Source organism: Hippoglossus stenolepis, chromosome 16 (genome assembly GCF_022539355.2).
Source record: "Hippoglossus stenolepis isolate QCI-W04-F060 chromosome 16, HSTE1.2, whole genome shotgun sequence".
Lineage (NCBI taxonomy): Eukaryota > Metazoa > Chordata > Actinopteri > Pleuronectiformes > Pleuronectidae > Hippoglossus > Hippoglossus stenolepis.
Window position 1 is genome coordinate 19,933,511 of NC_061498.1, and position 19,247 is coordinate 19,952,757.

Below are 19,247 nucleotides of genomic sequence, written 5' to 3' on the forward strand. Positions count from 1 at the left end.
TGTCTGATGGCTAAAACCATCCGCCTTTGTTTTGTGCTGCCATTTGTGTCCAACAAAACAAGTTTGAGCATGTCACATTATTAAAAACTCGTCAGTATCAACATGGTATCAGTTTTAATATTCCCTGAATGTATAAAACCCAGTCTGCAGCCAATGCTAACAAGAGTGTATATTTTGTTAATACAGTCAACATTTGATTGCCAAGTTCTGCCAACTGTCCTGGTTATACACATAATTGAAGCTCAGTGGGGGCGGCTGTGGTCCAGGAGGTTGAGCAGGTCGATCTCTAGCCAGAGGGTTGGTGGTTCGATCCCATATGCCCAAGTGTCCTTGGGGCAAGATAATACTGAACCCCAAATTGGCCCGATGGCTGCGCTGACAGTGTGAGTGGTCACCAAGACTAGAAAAGCACTAAATATACAGACCCAGTTATAATGCACAACAGCAAATGGCAACATTTGCGCTGATACCGGTTTTTCTAACCATGTAAACACAAGAGAAGGAATTTAGTTTTTAATATTACAAAAGTTGAGGTGCATGTCCTTGAATACTACCAGGCACAGTGGGCAAACACAAATAAAAATGCTTAACAACCACAACAATGAATATAATCTTGTTCCATCTGAAGATGTGAGGCATGCATGCAGGTTTAAACGTTCTCAGTCAAAATATTTTTTATTTTTGTGTAAACAAATTCATTCCATTTACTTGCCTCTGCTGTTCAAGGGGCACAGGTGTATATGGAGAGTAATGTGATTTACAAACAAGGTATCCACCAAGTGAAGCATCAACTTTTTTTTGTCCTAAGAGTAAATGAAACGGGAAATAATTAATGTATCACAAACTGAAAATGTGTTTTGACTGTGTACTGTATAGGGGAAAAAAACAACTAGCTTATCCTGGCTGTGCTCATTCCTGAGAAACTCCTTTTCACTATCTTTGAATAAAAGACTTTCCCTGTACATTTATGTCAAAGTTTATTAGCACCAACAGGTCAAACTGCTGCCAATTCCTTGTACTAGTAATTGCTCTCTGAGTTCGGTCTTGCTCAGCTCTGTCTACAACCACCAGAGGGTGACATGCTAACTTCAAAACTCCCTCACTATCCTTGAAGTCTTAGAACCTGATGTTATAAATCTGTCGTTTGTTCTTTGTAATTTGTCTCTAAATTGATACATCTTCCACCTTCCATATCCCCAACCCCCATACAGGAACATTAATAGCTTCACAACTTAACTCTGACGTGGTGTATTTATCCCATATTTTACAGACCTGCCATGATTGACAGTAGGTTTCATTAATGGCAGAGCCACCCCCCCTTCTGCTACATTTGGAAAACAGATTCCTGCCATCTTCTTTGGAACAGGCACCAGGAGTTCTACAGTTTCACAGACTGATATGTTGTAAATTTGTAAAAACCCAAATCCACATATTTAAAAAGGCACAGTTAAAACCCACTGCTATCGTGCTTTCAGTTGACAGGAAATAGAAAACCAATGCCGACACAACTTCTTCAGAAAATGAATCATTCGTCATTCAGTTAAACAGTGTATAACAAAAAAGCTCCGTCTGTGATTCCAAAAGCCTTAAATATTTGTACACCGAGTTTTTTTAGACTTTACTTTGTACCTCTTCAACACAACAGTAAATTGGAGGGAGGGTCCACCAGCCTATATCGGCTGTGAGTGGCCAGGTGTGGGGCTCCAAGCTCCCTGTCCACTAAATTCTTCATTGTCTTACTTCCATCACTTGCTTTGTTCACAGCTGAATCACGTGATGAATGGTGACATATCCCACCTTCTTCTCAATTTGTTCATCATACCAGCAATCTGTCTTTGGTGGCTCTGTCATTGTCTGCACTTGGCTGAATTAGCTGACAGCCAGGGTCCAGCCTGCTGTCAGCCTGCTGGATTGTCCCTCCTCGTGGGCAGGTGATAGGCATAGAGAGGTTTGTTTTTAATGATGGTCCCAGGTCATCAATTGTCTGTTATTTGGAGTCCAATGAGTACAGACATCCCAAATTTATCCCAGTTGTATCCCACACCTGTCAAGAGTTGGATGCAAGTCTTTTTCCAGTGTAGAAAAATGTTTAGTGAAAAATAGAGAGCAACTCATCCTAGAGGAGAAGCTCGCCTTATCATCAACATCATCAGGACAATAAAAAGAACCCTTTACTGCGTCAAAGAACCCTTTCCTGCGTCTTGATTCCCTCTCTAGCCAGCCACTTATCTCTTTGGGTGTTTGAGGATTTAATGTTATCTTTCAGCATCTTCATTTAACACCATATAATATTTCCTCCTCACTTCTTCTTGTTCCTCTGTTTCTTGCTTGTTTTTTCTCCCGTCAGTGGCACCAATCCTTCTTGTTGGTGTGAAGCCACCATGACACTACCATTGGGACCAAAATTAAGAGAGTACTCTGCAGAGTCCAGTGGCCTTCCTTCTCCATCCCTCAGCCTGGAAAAGACTTCCTGATACAAAGTGCCCAGTCTGCGTTTCATTTCTTGCAGATTCCTCAGGGTGTCCTGTTTGTCTCGGAGCAGTCGCGAACGGCGGCGCCTCAAACCTGAAACATTGTCCTCCAGTCCCAGCAGCACACTCAGTTTCCTCTTCCTGCAGTTCTGGGCTGCTATCTTGTTCTTACCACGGCGCCGTATGTCCCTGATGAGGCTGAGCTGCTCCTCATTGAGTTTATAATTGGTCAGCAAGTCATTAAACTCTTCCACTGGCAAATTAATAATCAGTTCGCTGGAGAAGGGGATCTTCAAGCCTCGAGCACGTCGCTCATCTCGGCTCCGCATTTTGGTCTCAGAGATGTGTCTGGAAGAGGAGTAGTGGTAATGGTTGGGATGTTGTGGAGAGGATTTTGTGTGTTTGGTGGGTATATTGCGTGATGGAGAGGAGGCGGAGGGCAGGGGCTGGTTGTACGTGTGATCATGGTCAATCTGCTCCAGCCAAGTAAAGCCATTTAACAGCTTGTGATCACCATAGTTAACAGGGAGGAGTTTCTTAATATCTTCAGGATACCCTCCTACTGCCCCCATCTCCTCCTCATCCAGCTCCTCCTGCTTTATGGTCACCTCCACTTCCATATCTGAAGCCAATAATCCTTCCTCAGCATCTTCTTCCTTGTCTTCATAGAAGGGACTTTCCACATCTGAAATAGAGGATAATGAGGAGTTTGATGCAGACGAGGAGGAAGATGAATAATAAGAGGACTCAGAAGCAAATGGAGAAGCAGGGCTGTAGCTGAAGTCCAGGGAGAGACCAGAGTCAGTGTCTGCCTCATCATCACCATCTAGAAGCAAAGATCAATGTAAGTTCTATGGTTTTACAATAAGGACTCAAATTTAGTTTTGTGCCCTCAAAGGAATGTTCACAGTTTTGTAATACAAAAGAAAGTTGAAACTGTTAGTTGGCTGCTTATTTAATTACCTTGCTGATGTCTTCCTGGTTCACTCTGATCCTCTGTGACTGCCGTGGAAGAGTGATCACCATCCCTGTCAGTGTCATGTTTGGCTATTTCACTGTCAAGGTAGCCCTCCTCCTCCAGCCGTGCTGCCATCTCTGGACTGAATCCTTCCTCCAGAGCCAGGTCCAACAATCTCATCTCATCCAAGATGGCAGCATCCTCTAGGAGGTCACTAATTTGGCCAGGGAGATCTTCATCACCAACATCCTCCTCATCAACTAGAAAGACACTGGAGGGAGATATCGGAAGGTTCTGAGTCATATCATTCCTGTCTGGGGACAGGGAAGGACTGGGAGCTGTTAAGTGACGTGAATTTAAGTTAACGTTAAAGCTAGCGAGGTCTCCAGGGTAGGGAGCATATTCTACACACGGACTTTCTTCCAAGTTATCCACTGGATCTTGAGCTAACAGGTTTATGTTGAAGGTATTCGAGTTATCATCTGCATTTTGTCCCATAGAGAAATCTTCTGAAGGTTCCTCAGCCAAGAGATCCATGTGATCTGGAGGCCTGTGTAAGGTATTCACGTTTGGGTTTTTTGAAATATCCCATGTATTGAAGGCTGAAGTGTGATCATCCAACTCCGCACTGGGAGTGAGGGGGAGAAGGGCTGGTTCGAGCTGGGGCTGGCTGGCAGGCCACAAGAAACCTAGAGAGAAAGAGACGTTGTTTAGTTAAATGTAAACGATTATAGAATATGCAACAGAACTTTTCATATGAGCATTCGTGGAATATTGATAATAAAAAAACAAGATGATTTATTGTCTAGTTTCCATATTTTATAAAAGGTCCAAATATTAAATATTTGTTGTTGACCAAAAGGTCTAACTTGTTTTGATTTTTCATTGGAGTTTCTCAATTATGACAATGATAATATCACATTGTCTATGTGTGGAATTTGACAACTAAACAATGTCCAGACGAATTAGCAACTTTATCCATAAAGGAAAACGAGATGTGGTAGATAAATAGGTTTGACCTTCTTTTGAGACTTTTATTGTCAAATGCTGTCTCCAAGGTCAAGAATCAATATTTCAGCTCAGTTGTGAGGTGAAGTGTTTGTCAACTGGCTAGGAATTCTGACAACAAACTCCTGATTTTGAATGACTTACCATGCTGCAGGGGAGTTTCTACTAGATGGGCATCCTGATGAGCATCGGCTATGCCATTGTCAAGGTTGTTACAGTTTAGGTTCAAAGTTTCTGACTCAACAGGCGGCGTCACAGGGGGTCTCGACTCTAAGACGTTGTCAAATGATCTCATCGTTTCAACGTCTGTGTTCTGGAGAGGAAGGATACACAACCAATGGAGTTTTGTTTGTTTCTTGACACATCTTTTTTTGCTAAATGGAATTTCACATTTGTTCTATCTTCCACTGACCTCAGGTTCCATGATAGCAAACAGGTCCTGCCAGTCAAGCTCCAGGTCCAAAGTGGGGTTATCAGTGGGGATGATGGGGGACAGCAGGGGCTCCCTGCCTGAGTGGTGACGTCCCAGGTCTCCCCCTCGACCGCCAACATCACTTAACTGATGGACATAAAAAGCAGTTAAATAAGTACAGTTTGAGGCTGGACAAGGAATCATCAGAACGGACTGAAAAGAAGAGAGAAGGCTATGGCAATACCTGTTGTTCCTCTGTGAAGGGAAAGGTTTCCTCCAAGAGCCTCAAACACTCCTGAAGGGGGAAAGAAGTCTGAAAATAAGGAAAAAGGTAGGCAAAGAGGTTTAGAGAGAAATGGCAAAGACATTGATTTGTGTTTGACTAGCTGGTTGACTTCTCCAGTAATATCTATCTTTTATTAGCCATGCTAGTGGCATGGCTCAAGGGGTGGCACTGTTGGTCTGTCTACCTGCCTGCCTGTCAATCATTCCAGACTATACTATCTAAACAATAATCCTGTCGAGAACATGGTGTCCATATAAAAGTCATGGCAATCAATCCTATTTAAAATTTTCAAAACCACACGTGACAACCTAATGCTTGCTACAGTATATGCCATGGGATAACCACATTCATAAGGATTAATCCTCTGGGGACCCTGAATACATGTATCAAATCTTATTGCAATCCATCCAATAGTTGATATATTTTAGTCCAAAATGTCATCTCTCATATCCTGCAGCTATTCATGGAAATAGAGCTATTTTGAAACTCTGGCTATTTCTTGTTTCTGAGAGAATAAAATAAAAAATTGAAAAAAAATGTGGCTCTCTAGAAAACGAATTTCTGTTTAATTCTGTTGCAAATAATGATGACAAAAGAGTTTACCATCACAATCAGATATAGAGCAGCTCTGAACATTCATTCTCAGTCTTTGGATGTGGTATCCACAAGTTGCCTCTCACAAATCTTCCTCTACCAAAAGGCAGTCTCAGCTTAACCCACATGTGGCGGTATGAGAGCGATGACTCAAAATTCACCTGTCAGGTTCTTTCTCACACCAATGGAGGTTCTTCACTTCTAAGAAATGTCTGTCTAGTCTTCCCATCTTCCCCATTTTGAAATTATTTCAACTTTCATTTGTAACACATAGTTAAGCATAGCTATATGTATTACAAACCAAGTGTAACAGGCACCCTGGCATGCAGCTGCCTAAGTGTGTCACCCACTATTTTCTATTCTGCTGAGCTGGCCCTGGTCCAGCATTCAAAGATGAAGCGTCTGACTCTGATTTCAAGCATGTAAGACTCTGATCAGCTCGACTAACACACACAACTTTACATATACCTTCTAGCCTATACATACTCTATACTCGCCAAGTACCTTTTAGGAACACCTGGAGCTACCAAATTTTTCAAACGATATTCGGTTTGGGTCCGTCACGTTGCCTGGGCTGATTTTTTTACAGAAGTAATAGCATAAAACAAGCAATGGCCATGTGTGTTAGGGACAGACACAAGCGCAGTGCTTTAACTAACTTACATTAACTGGGTAAGTCAGGCTTGAGTCGGGTTTGGATAAAGAAGACAGGATGCTTGTTGGGTTCAGGTCGGGCTTGGTTAGTTTCCTCTCGCTCTCATACAGGTTTGGACAGAAAAATGCAACTGCACTATAAGGCAGAGTTCTTTCAAAGGGCTTCAAAGTCTTAGAAAAATACAGACTTGTGTCCAATGCCAAACTGAAGTGCACGCCCTCTGCTTTATACTCAGTTTCTAGCAAAACTGTATGTTCTCTATTTTGCTTAACTATTTTTTTCCATGTGCCTTTTCACAATGGCACAAGTGAATTCACTTCAATATAATCCGAACATTTTCAACAACATTTACAGGGTAAATGATTCCCAATAAAGGGATTAAACAAACAAGATATTGCACGTTAGTGAGTGAGTTGGCTCTCAACGTCTTACCTGTTCCACTTCATTGTGAGTCAACTCTCTGTTGTTAGCACGGCTGTCAGAACGCTCTGTTCTTCCTCCTCCCAGTGTCCTCATGTAATGGCTATGCATCCTGGCCATGTCTTCCTCTTCATCCTCCTCTTCCTCTCCACTCTCATCCAGATCATCACTGTAATGAAGCTCATTATGTATTTCTTCCTGGTTGAGACAAAAAGGATAAATGCTCAAGTCAGACAAGCAAATGTGCCAAAAGACCTCAACAGTGGGTTAACACGGCAAGTTCTTCAGTGTAAGGTTTAAACAGGCCAGCTTGATGTTTCAAAGCACTGGTTCCACTGCGTCGCAACCCCAAGACCTTCGGCATGTACAGCAGAAGTAATAACCACTACACTATTTCTTGGCCAAGATATAGTCCAGCACATATGCCTTTTATGTGCCTTAAGACTGACTTCCATCTTGTCACTCTCCCATAAAGGTCTGACTGATGGAGTGTTAATGGGATTGTCGTTCTACAACCAGGTTCTCCTGTCTCTCTAAAGGATTTCTGAAGCTGTGTGTGAGTGATTGTGATTCTTGGTCCCCTCCTTATATTGTGTACAAAAGGTGTACATAATGCTCAGTCAATTTGGACTCCAGTCAAGATAGACACATCAAGGATAATTAAACATAATTAAAACAACAATGCTCCACCTGACCACACTTTGATGTCTTGGCAAATGTCTGAACACCTTTGTAAATGAGTTCAGTTTGGGATATTTGGTTAAAGAAAATCAATTATGTGTAATGGATTATTAGCAAAATGGCACTTTTATCTAATTTAAATCTCCAACACAAAATGAAGAGGTCTGAAAAACGTTCTTTTATCAATCTTATAACTAAGATTTTTCCCAAAATGTCATGTAGTACACTGCTGGACTAAGATCTGCACCCAGCATACATTGATTACCGGCAGGGTTGGGGACCAAAACTAAGTTCCTCAAAAATGTTAAATCCGTGTGGTGCTGTCTTCTGTACTACCAGTCTGTATGTTTAGAATGTAAAGGCTCCTGTTTTACCCAGAGACAGACAGCCAGGCTCAGAATAGCTTTAACCTTCTCCTGACCTGGCTTTGTGGTTACAGACAAACCCAGAGACCCGCAGCAGCTGGCCTGAAACGTATGTAGTCTGGAACATACATACATACATACATACATACATACATATGGGTTAAGCCAAAGCCAGTCTCCTTGTGCACGTATTCCTCACTTCACTAAAAGCGCTAAAGTCATTCAATTTTACTTATCTCACCCATTTGCCTAAAAACTAAAACTGGGGGATTTTTGCCTATTTATCTTAATGAGGAGACCCTAAAATTAAACGTAGAATATGAAACACGACACAGCAAATCAAAGTGGTAAAACTACACACATGCTCAGAGCTTGACACTCGGGATAGACGACAGCTCATCACGCTCTCCGGCACGATGAGTCATTAAGAAGTCTTTGTTGAAGTTAATATTAATATACAATCAAATATACAAAGACACCCCCTCACAAAGGCATAGGGCACTAAAAGGCACCAAGCCAATGTCAAGAGGGAGAAAAAACAAGTCATATATATATATAACAACTTGAGATTAGAGCACTGACTAGTTGAGGTCAGTACCAGGATTTAAAGGGTTTGGATCTATTCTGTGAGAAGATTTGGGAATGGCTACTAAGTTTACAGTCTAGGCTTCATTAACATCCAATTAAAAGCCTTTAAATTTGTATTTTCTCTCATTCATTTTGTGACCAAAGACAATTCTTTTAAGTGTCAAACTTGGAATATATTCTGCAGCCAGTACAGCCTCACAGGGTTTTGAACCCAGGGCATTATGCGTGTAAAGCAGACACGATAACCACTACCCTATGGAACACTATATTCAGCCAGTAATCACTGGATATAAGAGTTCAGTCAGCCAACTCAAGTGGGACAGATTATATGTGAATGTAGAACAGTGGCAGCTGAGGACAGCATAGCCTTAAGGTGTGTGGCAGCAAAGGAATGGGCAGAACGATGACAGCTGAAGTACAGCAGCGTGACACCCGTCTCTAACCAGAGGTGAACCACACAATGCAGGACTGATAACCTCTACCCCATGGAACCTCTTGGGACGTTAAATAACAGCTGCAAAAACATGGCAAGAAAAAAAACATGGGAAAGAATGAAAATACTCTGTTTACCTGCATAAGATTAACAAGTGCCCTGTTAAAAACAGAGACGTGACTGAAACCTGTAATAAAATCTTTTATATTACATTTGTAGCTGATTCCAGACGGTCAGTCTAGGACTATTTTTCCAATGGTAGTTTTCCTTACTCTTGTTAAGGGTTAAGGACAGAGGATGTGGTACCTTGTTAAGCCCTATGAGACAAATTATGATTTGTGAATATGGGCTATGCAGATAAAATTTGATTGAATGATTGACATGTTCAAATACCATATTACACACTCAACTTTCACATCATCTCTTTTCTCTCGTGGCATGAAAAACAAAAGCCTGTTTCAGACATGAACTCCAGTTTTGCCTTTCAAGCATAATCGATGCAGCAGATTATCGGTTCCGACGTTTTAACACAGACATCTCATGAGGGTTCAGGTGACGGGTGGAGCAGCAGACAGAGGCAGGATGTAAGGTATAAATTCCACCGTGGAGATCTGGTGTTTTTGTTCACATCACAAGAGTCGACACCGGCATCGACTCTTGTCACCAAAACCTCTCTAGACATCCTCGCCTGTGTCTTCTACGTGTGTGGCTCCGCTTTTTCATCCGAAGATATTTGTTTTCTTCTTAGAAACTTCATCAGTTCCCACTCGCTCGCAGTGAATCCTGAAGAGAATCCCCTGCTGTGTTCTCACATGGGCTCATTCGGACATTATCTGGAGTTTTAACCAGGGGGCTGGCAGGAGAAACTCTGGAGCCTCTCACTTGGACATGCACGTTCTCACATACACCCCCTCATGAGAATATCTGAAGATTATCCGGAGTTCAGTGCATGTCTCAACTAAACCTTTTGGATTTACCGGTATTTATAAATAACATTGTCTTAAAATATATTTAGATCTTCATCCAATTTACAATAATCATTAACAGCATTAGTTGGAAAAAGTATATGAACTCCTCAGCTAATGACATGAAGATAAAAGATATTTATAAAAAATAGGGTTAGGGGCTCAAATAATTTGTGTGTGCTGTTGACATCTGCTGATGTGACGCATGCCTTGCAGAAAATATCTAATATCTGATTGGAGATCAAGATTAGTTGTCAAGATTTGCATGAAGCTGGAACGGTCTGGAAAGAGTCATTGCAATGTGTTCAATAAAGAGATGATCGATTATAACGGTTTGTTGCACCAGCAAAGATCTGTTTTCTTTCTGCACCATCTGGATAAGGAGGCGCAAGTTAGAAGCTCCTTGTTTACGGGTCTCTGCCTCTTTGCATCTGAGTGTGGGGGTGTGTGTGTCTGTAGCTGCAGTAAACAGGGGGATTGCAAAACTGAAAGAGGTAAATGTGTGTCAGTGCGCAATAGGCCAGTGATCAGGTTTCAAAACAAGCCAGTCGGTCACAAGGCGGGAAGGAAAGTAAAGTGTTTGGTGCATATACGTGACTGTGTACGGGTGCCATTTGATATGAGGGGAATTCAACAACACTTTAATATTTACTTTCAGTTTGAGTCAGAGAGGGGAGCCGATCTGTGTACTCAGATCTTTGTGCGCTATATCAAGTTTGATATGTCCTGTGAGTGTGTTTGGTAAAATGACACTGAGCTTCAGCTGTAGGAGCAGCTCCTAACACACTGAAATGCTTCAGTCCCAAACATTTTTTTCTCATTTGTTGTGCTTTCAGCACATTAAGAGATCCTTTTCTTTTCCTTGTGTCACAAAAAAAACCCTCAGTATCCCAAAAAATATACAGTTTCCTACAAAGACAAGCATACAAAAAATGTCTATCAGGTTGTTGTGAAAGTAAATACTCAAACAAATACAAAATATGTATTTGAATATGCCTCCTTGTCTGCATTGTTGACAGTGTTGTGCATGAACGAGTTCAAAAGAACGCGTTCATTGAACACGTTCATTTTTATGAGAACGATGAACTGAACGCAACTTAATGACAAATAATGAATTTGAACGGTGAACACGTTCATATTATCTGAGGTCTAGCTAAAACGTTACGGAATGTTTTCCTTCTCCTGAGGAGAGACGCTGTCTAAATCGAATGCTTGCACCATGTCGTTGCTCAGTGCCCGTAACATTTCCGCGATGTAGCCTAACCTAAACCGACTAACTCGACTTCGCACTACGTTACCCATGATTCATCGCACACACGTAGTCCAAACAAGCAACGTATTCCAAGACAACAGCTCTCGGTCTTTCATAAAAATGGCAAGTGAAAGCAGAGACGCAAACTCAGCGACTACATCCGATGCACCTTATTATTATTTCCGCATCTAATTTAAAACGGCATGTGGAGCTGAAGCATCCAGCTAGCCTAAAAAGTTATCTCCAAGTAATTGAAAGTCAAAAAAAGACCAACACCCCCTGCCAACAGCCCCAAATGACCCAAACCACATTGTCTGCAGCCTTCAAGGGTATGATTTCCCAGCAACAGGTAGACAAACTTGTGCAGGGTATGAATAAATAAACAGGCAAAATTAGCAATAATAATTTTTTTAACATTATTATTATAAAAAACAAGTCTTTCATTCTCACTTTCCACCTTAAAACTATGAAATGAACTGAACTAAGAACTAGTTCAGAATTTAAATGGTGAACTATGAACGTGAACTATTCATGTTCACTTGTATGAACTGAACTTTGAACTAGTTCATGAGAGGTGTGAACTTGCACAACACTGATTGTTGATGCCTATGCGTGTTTATCATGTAGGCTTTATCCTGTTGCTGCGGTGTACCAAAATAAATCCACAAACATCTAAACTGAAGTGATGTAATATCATATGTGCACATATGCAAACAGTTTCCCAAGTAAATGGAGCTTGTTGCTCTGCTTGACACGGGAACTCTTCTGTGTGTGTGCGTGTCCAAGCTGGACATGTAGGCCAGTATCTAGGTTATTTATATATGGTACAGACAGTTTGTTTGCACCAGGCCTGCATTGTGCCCAGTGCATTTTATGGAGCCCTTTAGGAGTTTTGTTTTGTTGTACTTTACTGTGTGATTCTAAATTATGTGATTGAAGTTGTTAATTTCATTGTTAATGATGATGGATCATGGCGACCTCATTTATGACCAAAACTAAAATGTAATGGGTCTTACAACAATCAGAAATATTTACATGTATCTTCTTAGCATAATATTTTGTGCCTAACAGTGTAGTAAGTATACATCCAGCTTCACTCTGTAGAATTTCTGCTCAACTCTGTAAGCCTCAGGGTGAGGAACGGCTCCTTTAGCTATTTTTGATGTCCCTCCATACACACAGAGTTCTACAGATTCATTTCAGTTTCAACATGTCTTCTATGGCCACAACATAAGTCAGGTACTGTAAGTTGGTGTCATTGGAAAAAACTTGTCCAGGCCTGTCTGAGGTGTGGCCATTAATAAATGGTACTCAAAGTACAAGCTCATGCAAGCAGGAACATGAGGTCCGTGGTGCCAAACAGATCGCTTCCATCCATAACACTTATCCTTCTTCAGGGTACCCACATGTAGGACAGTTAGGTGACCTGGATACTACCCTGGTCACCTAACTATCCTACATGTTTATTGAATTAGAGCAGGGATTTACCATCAAATACAATAGAATAGATAACATTCATAAGGGGCAATATTAAACTTTTGCTATTGCTGCATAGCCAACAATAGCATTAACGAGTGGAAATCAAGAACAGTGTTAACTGTTTCTTTGCCTCTATGTCTATCAACTCTTTCCTTCTATTGCAGATTACATAGAGAACCTTTAAACCAGGTACAAGATTAAAGAGATGTGGCAACAATTTAACGGAGTTCAGAAATTCACAGCTCTATCTCTGACTTGGAAAGACAATGAAATTCGAGATTAGTGTTGTGTTGACAGCACATCAACACTCGTGTCAACACAGAGCAACACAAACAGCAGAACTGACATGAAGTCCTTCCACCAGCATGCTATACCGAGGCACCAGACCTTGTCTGATTCTTCCTGTTGTTGTGAATGCATGTGACCCGGATAGTCTCCTGCTGCATTCTTCATGTGAAAGGCAAACTCTCAATCTTCTGGACATTTTCCAGAGCTCCTGTCTGAAAACGGCTTAAGCTTCATCTGCGCCTTCCTAATACTTTTTCTGGGAAGACCAACTACCCTAACAAGCTTATTCTTAAACCACGACATTAAAATACTTAAAGTGGGTCTTGTACACATTGACAGCTACAGTAGTGTAAGCACCATGACTGATAAGAGCACCCAGGCTGCTGTATGTGCCTGTGTTTAAATGTGTTTAACCGTATTCCCACCACCAGGGTGCGTTAACTGTACTGATGGTGCAGCTACAATTTCCTGGTGAGGTCATCTATGGTGAGGCAGGTTTTCTGATGACTCATCTAACTCTGACTCATTATTTCACGTGACATTACAGTCAGTTTTGGTGACAGACAAAAACAGCACCATTTCTCTACTATAAACTCGTAAATGAATAGCTAGTTAATTCCCAAATCTTTAGGTCTATAATCTTCAAATCAATGTAGTAATATATTACAAACAGACTGTTTGAAAACAAATGATTTTAACTTCTAGAAGCAACCTTTTCTTATATTAGTGCCAAGGACTTTGGTGATCTCTTGGCTATTTGTTTCTTGCACCACCCAACGTTTTGGTTTTAATTGAATCATCTCAAAAGCTATTGAATGGACTTACATTCTACTATTTGCTAAACCAAGAAGGTGATCATGGAAAGTATCACACCCATTGAAAACTTCTGCATATTTGCACAGTCACCATGACCATGTTTGACTGCAAAGATTAGCATCAACTAGCATGGCTGTACTTTTATACTTTCAATTTTACAATCTAGACTACAGGTTTTTGGAATTTGAAATGATGGATTCTGAGAGTGCAGAGGTCAACACTGTCGCCTCCCCACAAGAAGGTTCCCTGGTTCTGCCAGGGTCTTTCTGTGTGGAGTTTGAATTTTCTCAACGTGTCTGTGGGTTTTCCTGGGTACTACAGCTTCCTCCCACAGTCCAAAGACATGCAGATGGAATTAGGTTGATTGGAGACTCTAAATTAATTGTCGGTGTGAATGTGAGAGTTGAATGTCTCTGTATGTTGGTCACTGTGATAATCGACCTGTCCATGGTGTACCCCGCCTCTCGCCCAGTGTCAGCTGGGATTGGCTCCAGCCCCCTGTGACCCTCAAAGGATAAGCATTGGACATAATGGATGGATGGATTCTACATTAAAATGCCAAGTTTCAAATTTTATTTGATTGGTTTTAGTCAATATTGAAAGAATATGTGAGATAACACAAAGCCCAAATTCCAATGGTTCAAACTTAATTGGACACTGACTACTGTCTCTTGCCAGTTTGAATCACTGGCTGCTGAGGATTACATTGCAGTGGTGATTGTGTCTGCTTTACTCATAGATGTGGCCAATGTGACCTCCATGCCCACTAAACACAGTGATTGATGAGGTGTTGAAAGAAAGTAGGCAGGATTTAAACATCTCTCTCAAGCTCTCTTCTTTGATTCTTACCAGGCAAAATTTGGATAAAAAGATATTTTTTCAACTTGCATGTCTCATTATTCTAAACTCCCACCCTTTGCAACCTTTCAAGTGTGAGTGCAACAGCTAATAATAGTTTTGACTGCAGAAGCGGTTGGACCACTTGCTGTATGGAACAGTTTGTTTCAAGCAAAGTAGCTGGAAACTATTTCATAATAGCAGAGACACCAAGTTTGAGTCTCACGGTTGTAAAAGCTGTGCACAAGGAAGATTATTGCTCCAGATCCCACAGATTTATGGCCTGGGTCAATGTCAACAGACACAGCTGATCTGAACTGAACATAACAGCATGAACCCTTGTACCTGAGCGGAACTCTGAGGAAATCTCTGACCTGGTTAATATTCAGTAATGAATCTCATCTTGTGGCAAACAAAACAACTGTATAGTCACACTCAAGAACCAGAGCTAGAGTTTGGTGTGGGAGATTTCTCATTCGGACTACAGTTTGCTACCTTGCCAGCATTTAGTTAGTCTAGAACTTTCTGCCTGACATCCCATCTCCCCCGTGTGTCTAACCTTTCTTTGGAAAATTGTAATATGTATAACAGGACGTGTGGGAGGGGCGTAGGTGGCTGGAGGGTGTAACCAATCATGTTCCGGCTTCGTGCCTCCCTCCCAGGGTCCTGAATGGAGCGGCTTCCGTTCCTGGTCTCCCATCCAGTGCAACCAATCAGAATCCGGAACTGGTTAAGACAGCTCGACAGTCGAGACAGCTTTCACTTTTATTTGTTTGTATATCTTGTAGCTATATTTTGATTTGTTGCAACTAGTTATCTTAGAAGGAAAAACTATCTGGGACTTGCCCAGGTTGAGTTAACACATACACTGATCTGCACTCACCCACAGAGAACCAGTAGGGGTGCTGCTTTTTCTGTTTTCACTGTGTAGAAATAGAGGAGTTAGATAGGTGTTGCTGCCTTTTTCTATTTTACCCTAGTTACATACTGTAAATGATTACCGTTTTTACTCGAGTCCTCATTTGGTTATATTTATTTCTTAGATCCAAACAGCATCTTTTATTCCCATTTCCCCTTTTAGTTCCCCTTTACTTGTTTGTTTGCACAATTTTATCTGACCTCTGTAAAATAAAATAAAAGTGTTTTTGCAGAGAAAACCTGGGGTTATGAGTCAAGTTATAACACTTAGTAAACATCCTTCAAGATCGATGTTTTTTGGTCATAAAATGTATAATTCCTAGAAATAAGGTGGGATTTGCGTGAGCTGTTGAGAGCACTGATTTAAAAATCCTGCTCAACACAGTAGAAACTGTCCCGGTCTTGACTAAAAAGGCAATTTGACCCAATAAAACATCCTTAATTGTGCAACTCTGATGTTACTCAAGAACATTCTAAACACTAAATGTTCTAAACAAGACAGTGCGAATTAAAGAGCTGTACCTCTTTTTCTTCAGCCTCAACTTCTTCCTGCAAGGTACCAAGTCCAGGTCTGGGCTCCACAGTCAGACCAATCAGGTCTCTCTCCAGCCGGGCAGGAGCTCTCTCCAGCAGGGAGGACTGATCTGGACGTTCAATGGGTAGAGGATCTGGCTCCCTCTGGACCAGCCATGTCTCCAGCTCAGCATGAGGAATCTGTGGAGAAAGTTAAGATACAAATTGGCACTCGTTTCCCCCTCATGAACTACAGGCCCTGCTGGTAGTCCAACCAAAAACTGCTTATTGCATGCATTGGACCTGTATAGCTCACATGGTTCCAGACATTTACAAATGTGGAGCTATAACAGTCGTTTAACAGTAGAGAACATTTTTATTCATAGCTTTTGATAATTAGTTAGAGAAGAACCATAAAAGATCTCTTGAACTAGCTTTTATTCCATTTAACATCTGAAACTGCAGTTACTTATTTTAAATCACAAGTTGTGCTTCAAAGCAAGTGAATTACTGAGAATCAGAGGTGATGGTGGACAGTGTTAGTGCTAATCTAGCCATTCATATTATGTGGACAAATATAATACCTTGTAAATCTAATTGCATCTGAATGTGAGTGTTCAGCTAAAGCCTGACAGGTTTCCTACCTGTAGTCTGTCCAGAGAGCGGACCCAGCCCAGCAGCCTTCTTGTTGTGAAAAATCCGTCCAGGTCTACATTCTTGGGGTGCAAGCCGTGGCCATCCTCCAGGTGGTTGCGGAGATTGTGGAACTGCGTCTGGGTCAGTGCCGAGGTCTGACCCATCATTGATTGCAAGGAGGGAGGCAGGTAGGGCTCCAGTCCCACGTCGACCCTCACTCCACAGAGACTCAGCAGGATGGCCACCTGGATGAGGCCCTCTGTGAAGTATTTCTTTAGGCACAGCATGGTCATTGCTGTCTCCGAAGACAAACAAAGGAGTAACAGGTGGGACCCTAGTCCCCACCAGTCAGTTTGTAGTGTTCTTGGGAAAGTTGTAAGGTCCTTAGCAGCTCTGTTGGGCACTGCTCTGTAAGAAGAGCTCCCTGTGGAGGGAGAGGGGCTGGGAAAAAACCCTCAAATCCCCATTCACACTGGGCCTAAACTAGAAAATCGCTTCAGTACTTAAAAAAAAGTCTAAAATTAAAGTCCTTTTTTTTATAACTTAAATACTAATTTAAAATTGGACCTGATAGTTATTAATAAAAATCAAAAACAGAGACTTGCTGTTGAAGATTCTTCTTCTCACAGGCTCATCCAAAAGAAGTTGGTCTTCATGGAGACTCCACTCTTCCTGTGAACAAATACATCCATTTACTTCAGAGTAGAAGACTGACTAACAAAGTGCAATTCTGAATGTTCACTTCCTTTAATGTTTTAGCTTTTCTCTCAATCTGATAATCGTTTGCTCAACTAATCAATACATTCTTTAAGACATTCAGCTTGCAATCACAGAAAACAGAAAATCTTCATGTCTGCAAACCTCAAACCAGTGAATTTTGATGGTGTTTGGTTACAAAAATGATTTTATTAACATTAAGTACTTTGTATTTTTATGTTGTGCTTCTGCCATTACTTCAACAACTGCTCCTATAGTTATTAGGCAACTTGTTCACTACTATTACTGCTGCAGTCTTCTATACTGCTATTCTGCCATACACTTATCATGTCACCGCCACCACTCTGCTAATGATGATAATAGCAGGTCCAGTCTTTTGTTGTCTGTGACCTGCTCTGCAGGGAGGCAGCAGTTGTACTGTAGGTTTGACAGTGAGTGTGGGAAGATAAGGCAGAAAGACACACAGACAGGGCAGAGCCGAGCAGAGCAGGCTTGCTGCACCACCCTCAGAAACTTCGACCTAGTTCCAGAAAGGGTTTGGTAACCACCTGCCTTCCCCACACTGCCTGGGTTACTCACTGCTGCCACATGATGTAATTCCCAGTGTTTCCCTGTCTCCTCCCTCACAACAGTCACTGGGTTTTCATTCCATGCTCTGATATTCAGTTGACAAAGTCTGAGAAGTCTTCAGCAACACTATAATACCCAGCTTTACAGAAAACCAACTATACTCATAACTGTACTGTATCTTCTCATACCCCATGTAGGCAAATATTACCTCATACTGTGTTGTACAGAGGAGATTATGGTCTCAGTATTCCATGGTTACATGGTCAACAATAGACAAAGGTGGAGCCTACAAACCTAGCAGGTCATTTATCCCTTCCTCAGCTCTTAGACACTCATAACTCTTCCCATGTTAACCTTGTTGTTTCACGCTGTGTGTGGTGTATCTTTTCACAAACTGTCACAGAGGCACATTTCCCTACTGGTCAACAATCAGGGTGTAATATCCTGCTCTCCTCTCTGTAAAGCTGCACAGGTCAAATAAAGTCAATGGAAAGTTAAATATCACTACCAGTTTTTAGTACTATTAGTAACGTTTTATTTGAATATTTTCTATGACTATTATTATTAGAATCAATTAAAAACAAAAGTATTATTTTTAATCATATTTTTTTAATTTACAGGCTGCATACATTCGAGCCCTGTGTAATACACTAGCATGCCTTATACTGATGTGTACTTTGTCAAGTACAACTAACTCAGTGTCTGTCTGCTTGTCGTTGTTGTTCCTGATTTCCTCCTGCGTGTTTCTGAAAACACAGGAAATCTACACGAGCCGGACCAACAAGTCTCACAATGTTGCCGCCAGCCTGTGACAGACAGTGAACTGTGGCTGTGATAAACAATGACAGCGACACAAACATTACACACAAATAAACAAACAAACATCAACGTGAACTCACCGGAAAACAAAGTAATATCCCTCCGCTGGCGAGTAAGTAAGAAGAAGAAGAAGAAGAGATAGAAGCAGCTGCTGTTAGAACCAACAGAGTGAGGATATGAAGGATGAGTCTCACCAGACTGAGGAGGTGGAGGAGGTGGAGGGAGGTGGAGGAGGTGGCGGTGAATCTCTGCTTCTGTGGCTGTCTGACAGTGACTCTGTGCCGGCTTCAGTTTCTCTGTTGCTGCGGAGGGTGCAACTGCTTTAAAGCGCCACCCCGTCATGACGTGTATAACTCCTCCCCGGGAAAACCCACTCACTAAGTAAGTAAGTAAGTTAGTGTGTGGGTGTGTATGTCTGTGTGTGCGCGTGGGTGCGTGTGTCTGTGTGTGTATGTGTGTATGTTTGTGTGTGCGCGTGGGTGCGTGTGTCTGTGTGTGTATGTTTGTGTGTGCGGGCGCGTGTGTGTGTGCGCACGCGCGTTATATAATTAAAAACTTTAAACAAT

The 19,247-nt window shown here is 41.6% G+C and overlaps 1 protein-coding gene across 2 annotated transcripts; it reads right to left on the reverse strand.

Moving 5' to 3' along the window:
- Window positions 1-99: 99 nt before the first annotated feature.
- Window positions 100-18,987, reverse strand: nfe2l1a (nfe2 like bZIP transcription factor 1a). 2 transcript variants are annotated; one of them, XM_035181611.2, is made up of 9 exons: window positions 18,876-18,987; window positions 16,584-17,247; window positions 15,949-16,140; window positions 6,817-7,002; window positions 5,094-5,162; window positions 4,850-4,996; window positions 4,582-4,750; window positions 3,435-4,118; window positions 100-3,297 (listed from the first exon to the last, which is right to left on the reverse strand). In XM_035181611.2, exons 2-9 carry the CDS (start codon window positions 16,866-16,868, stop codon window positions 2,300-2,302), a joined length of 2,730 nt encoding a protein of 909 aa, XP_035037502.2. In that variant the 5' UTR covers window positions 16,869-17,247; window positions 18,876-18,987; the 3' UTR covers window positions 100-2,299. The 2 variants fall into 2 exon arrangements, with proteins under 2 accessions (XP_035037502.2, XP_035037501.2); XM_035181610.2 differs by having other exon boundaries at window positions 18,762-18,986.
- Between the last annotated feature and the right edge of the window lie 260 nt (window positions 18,988-19,247).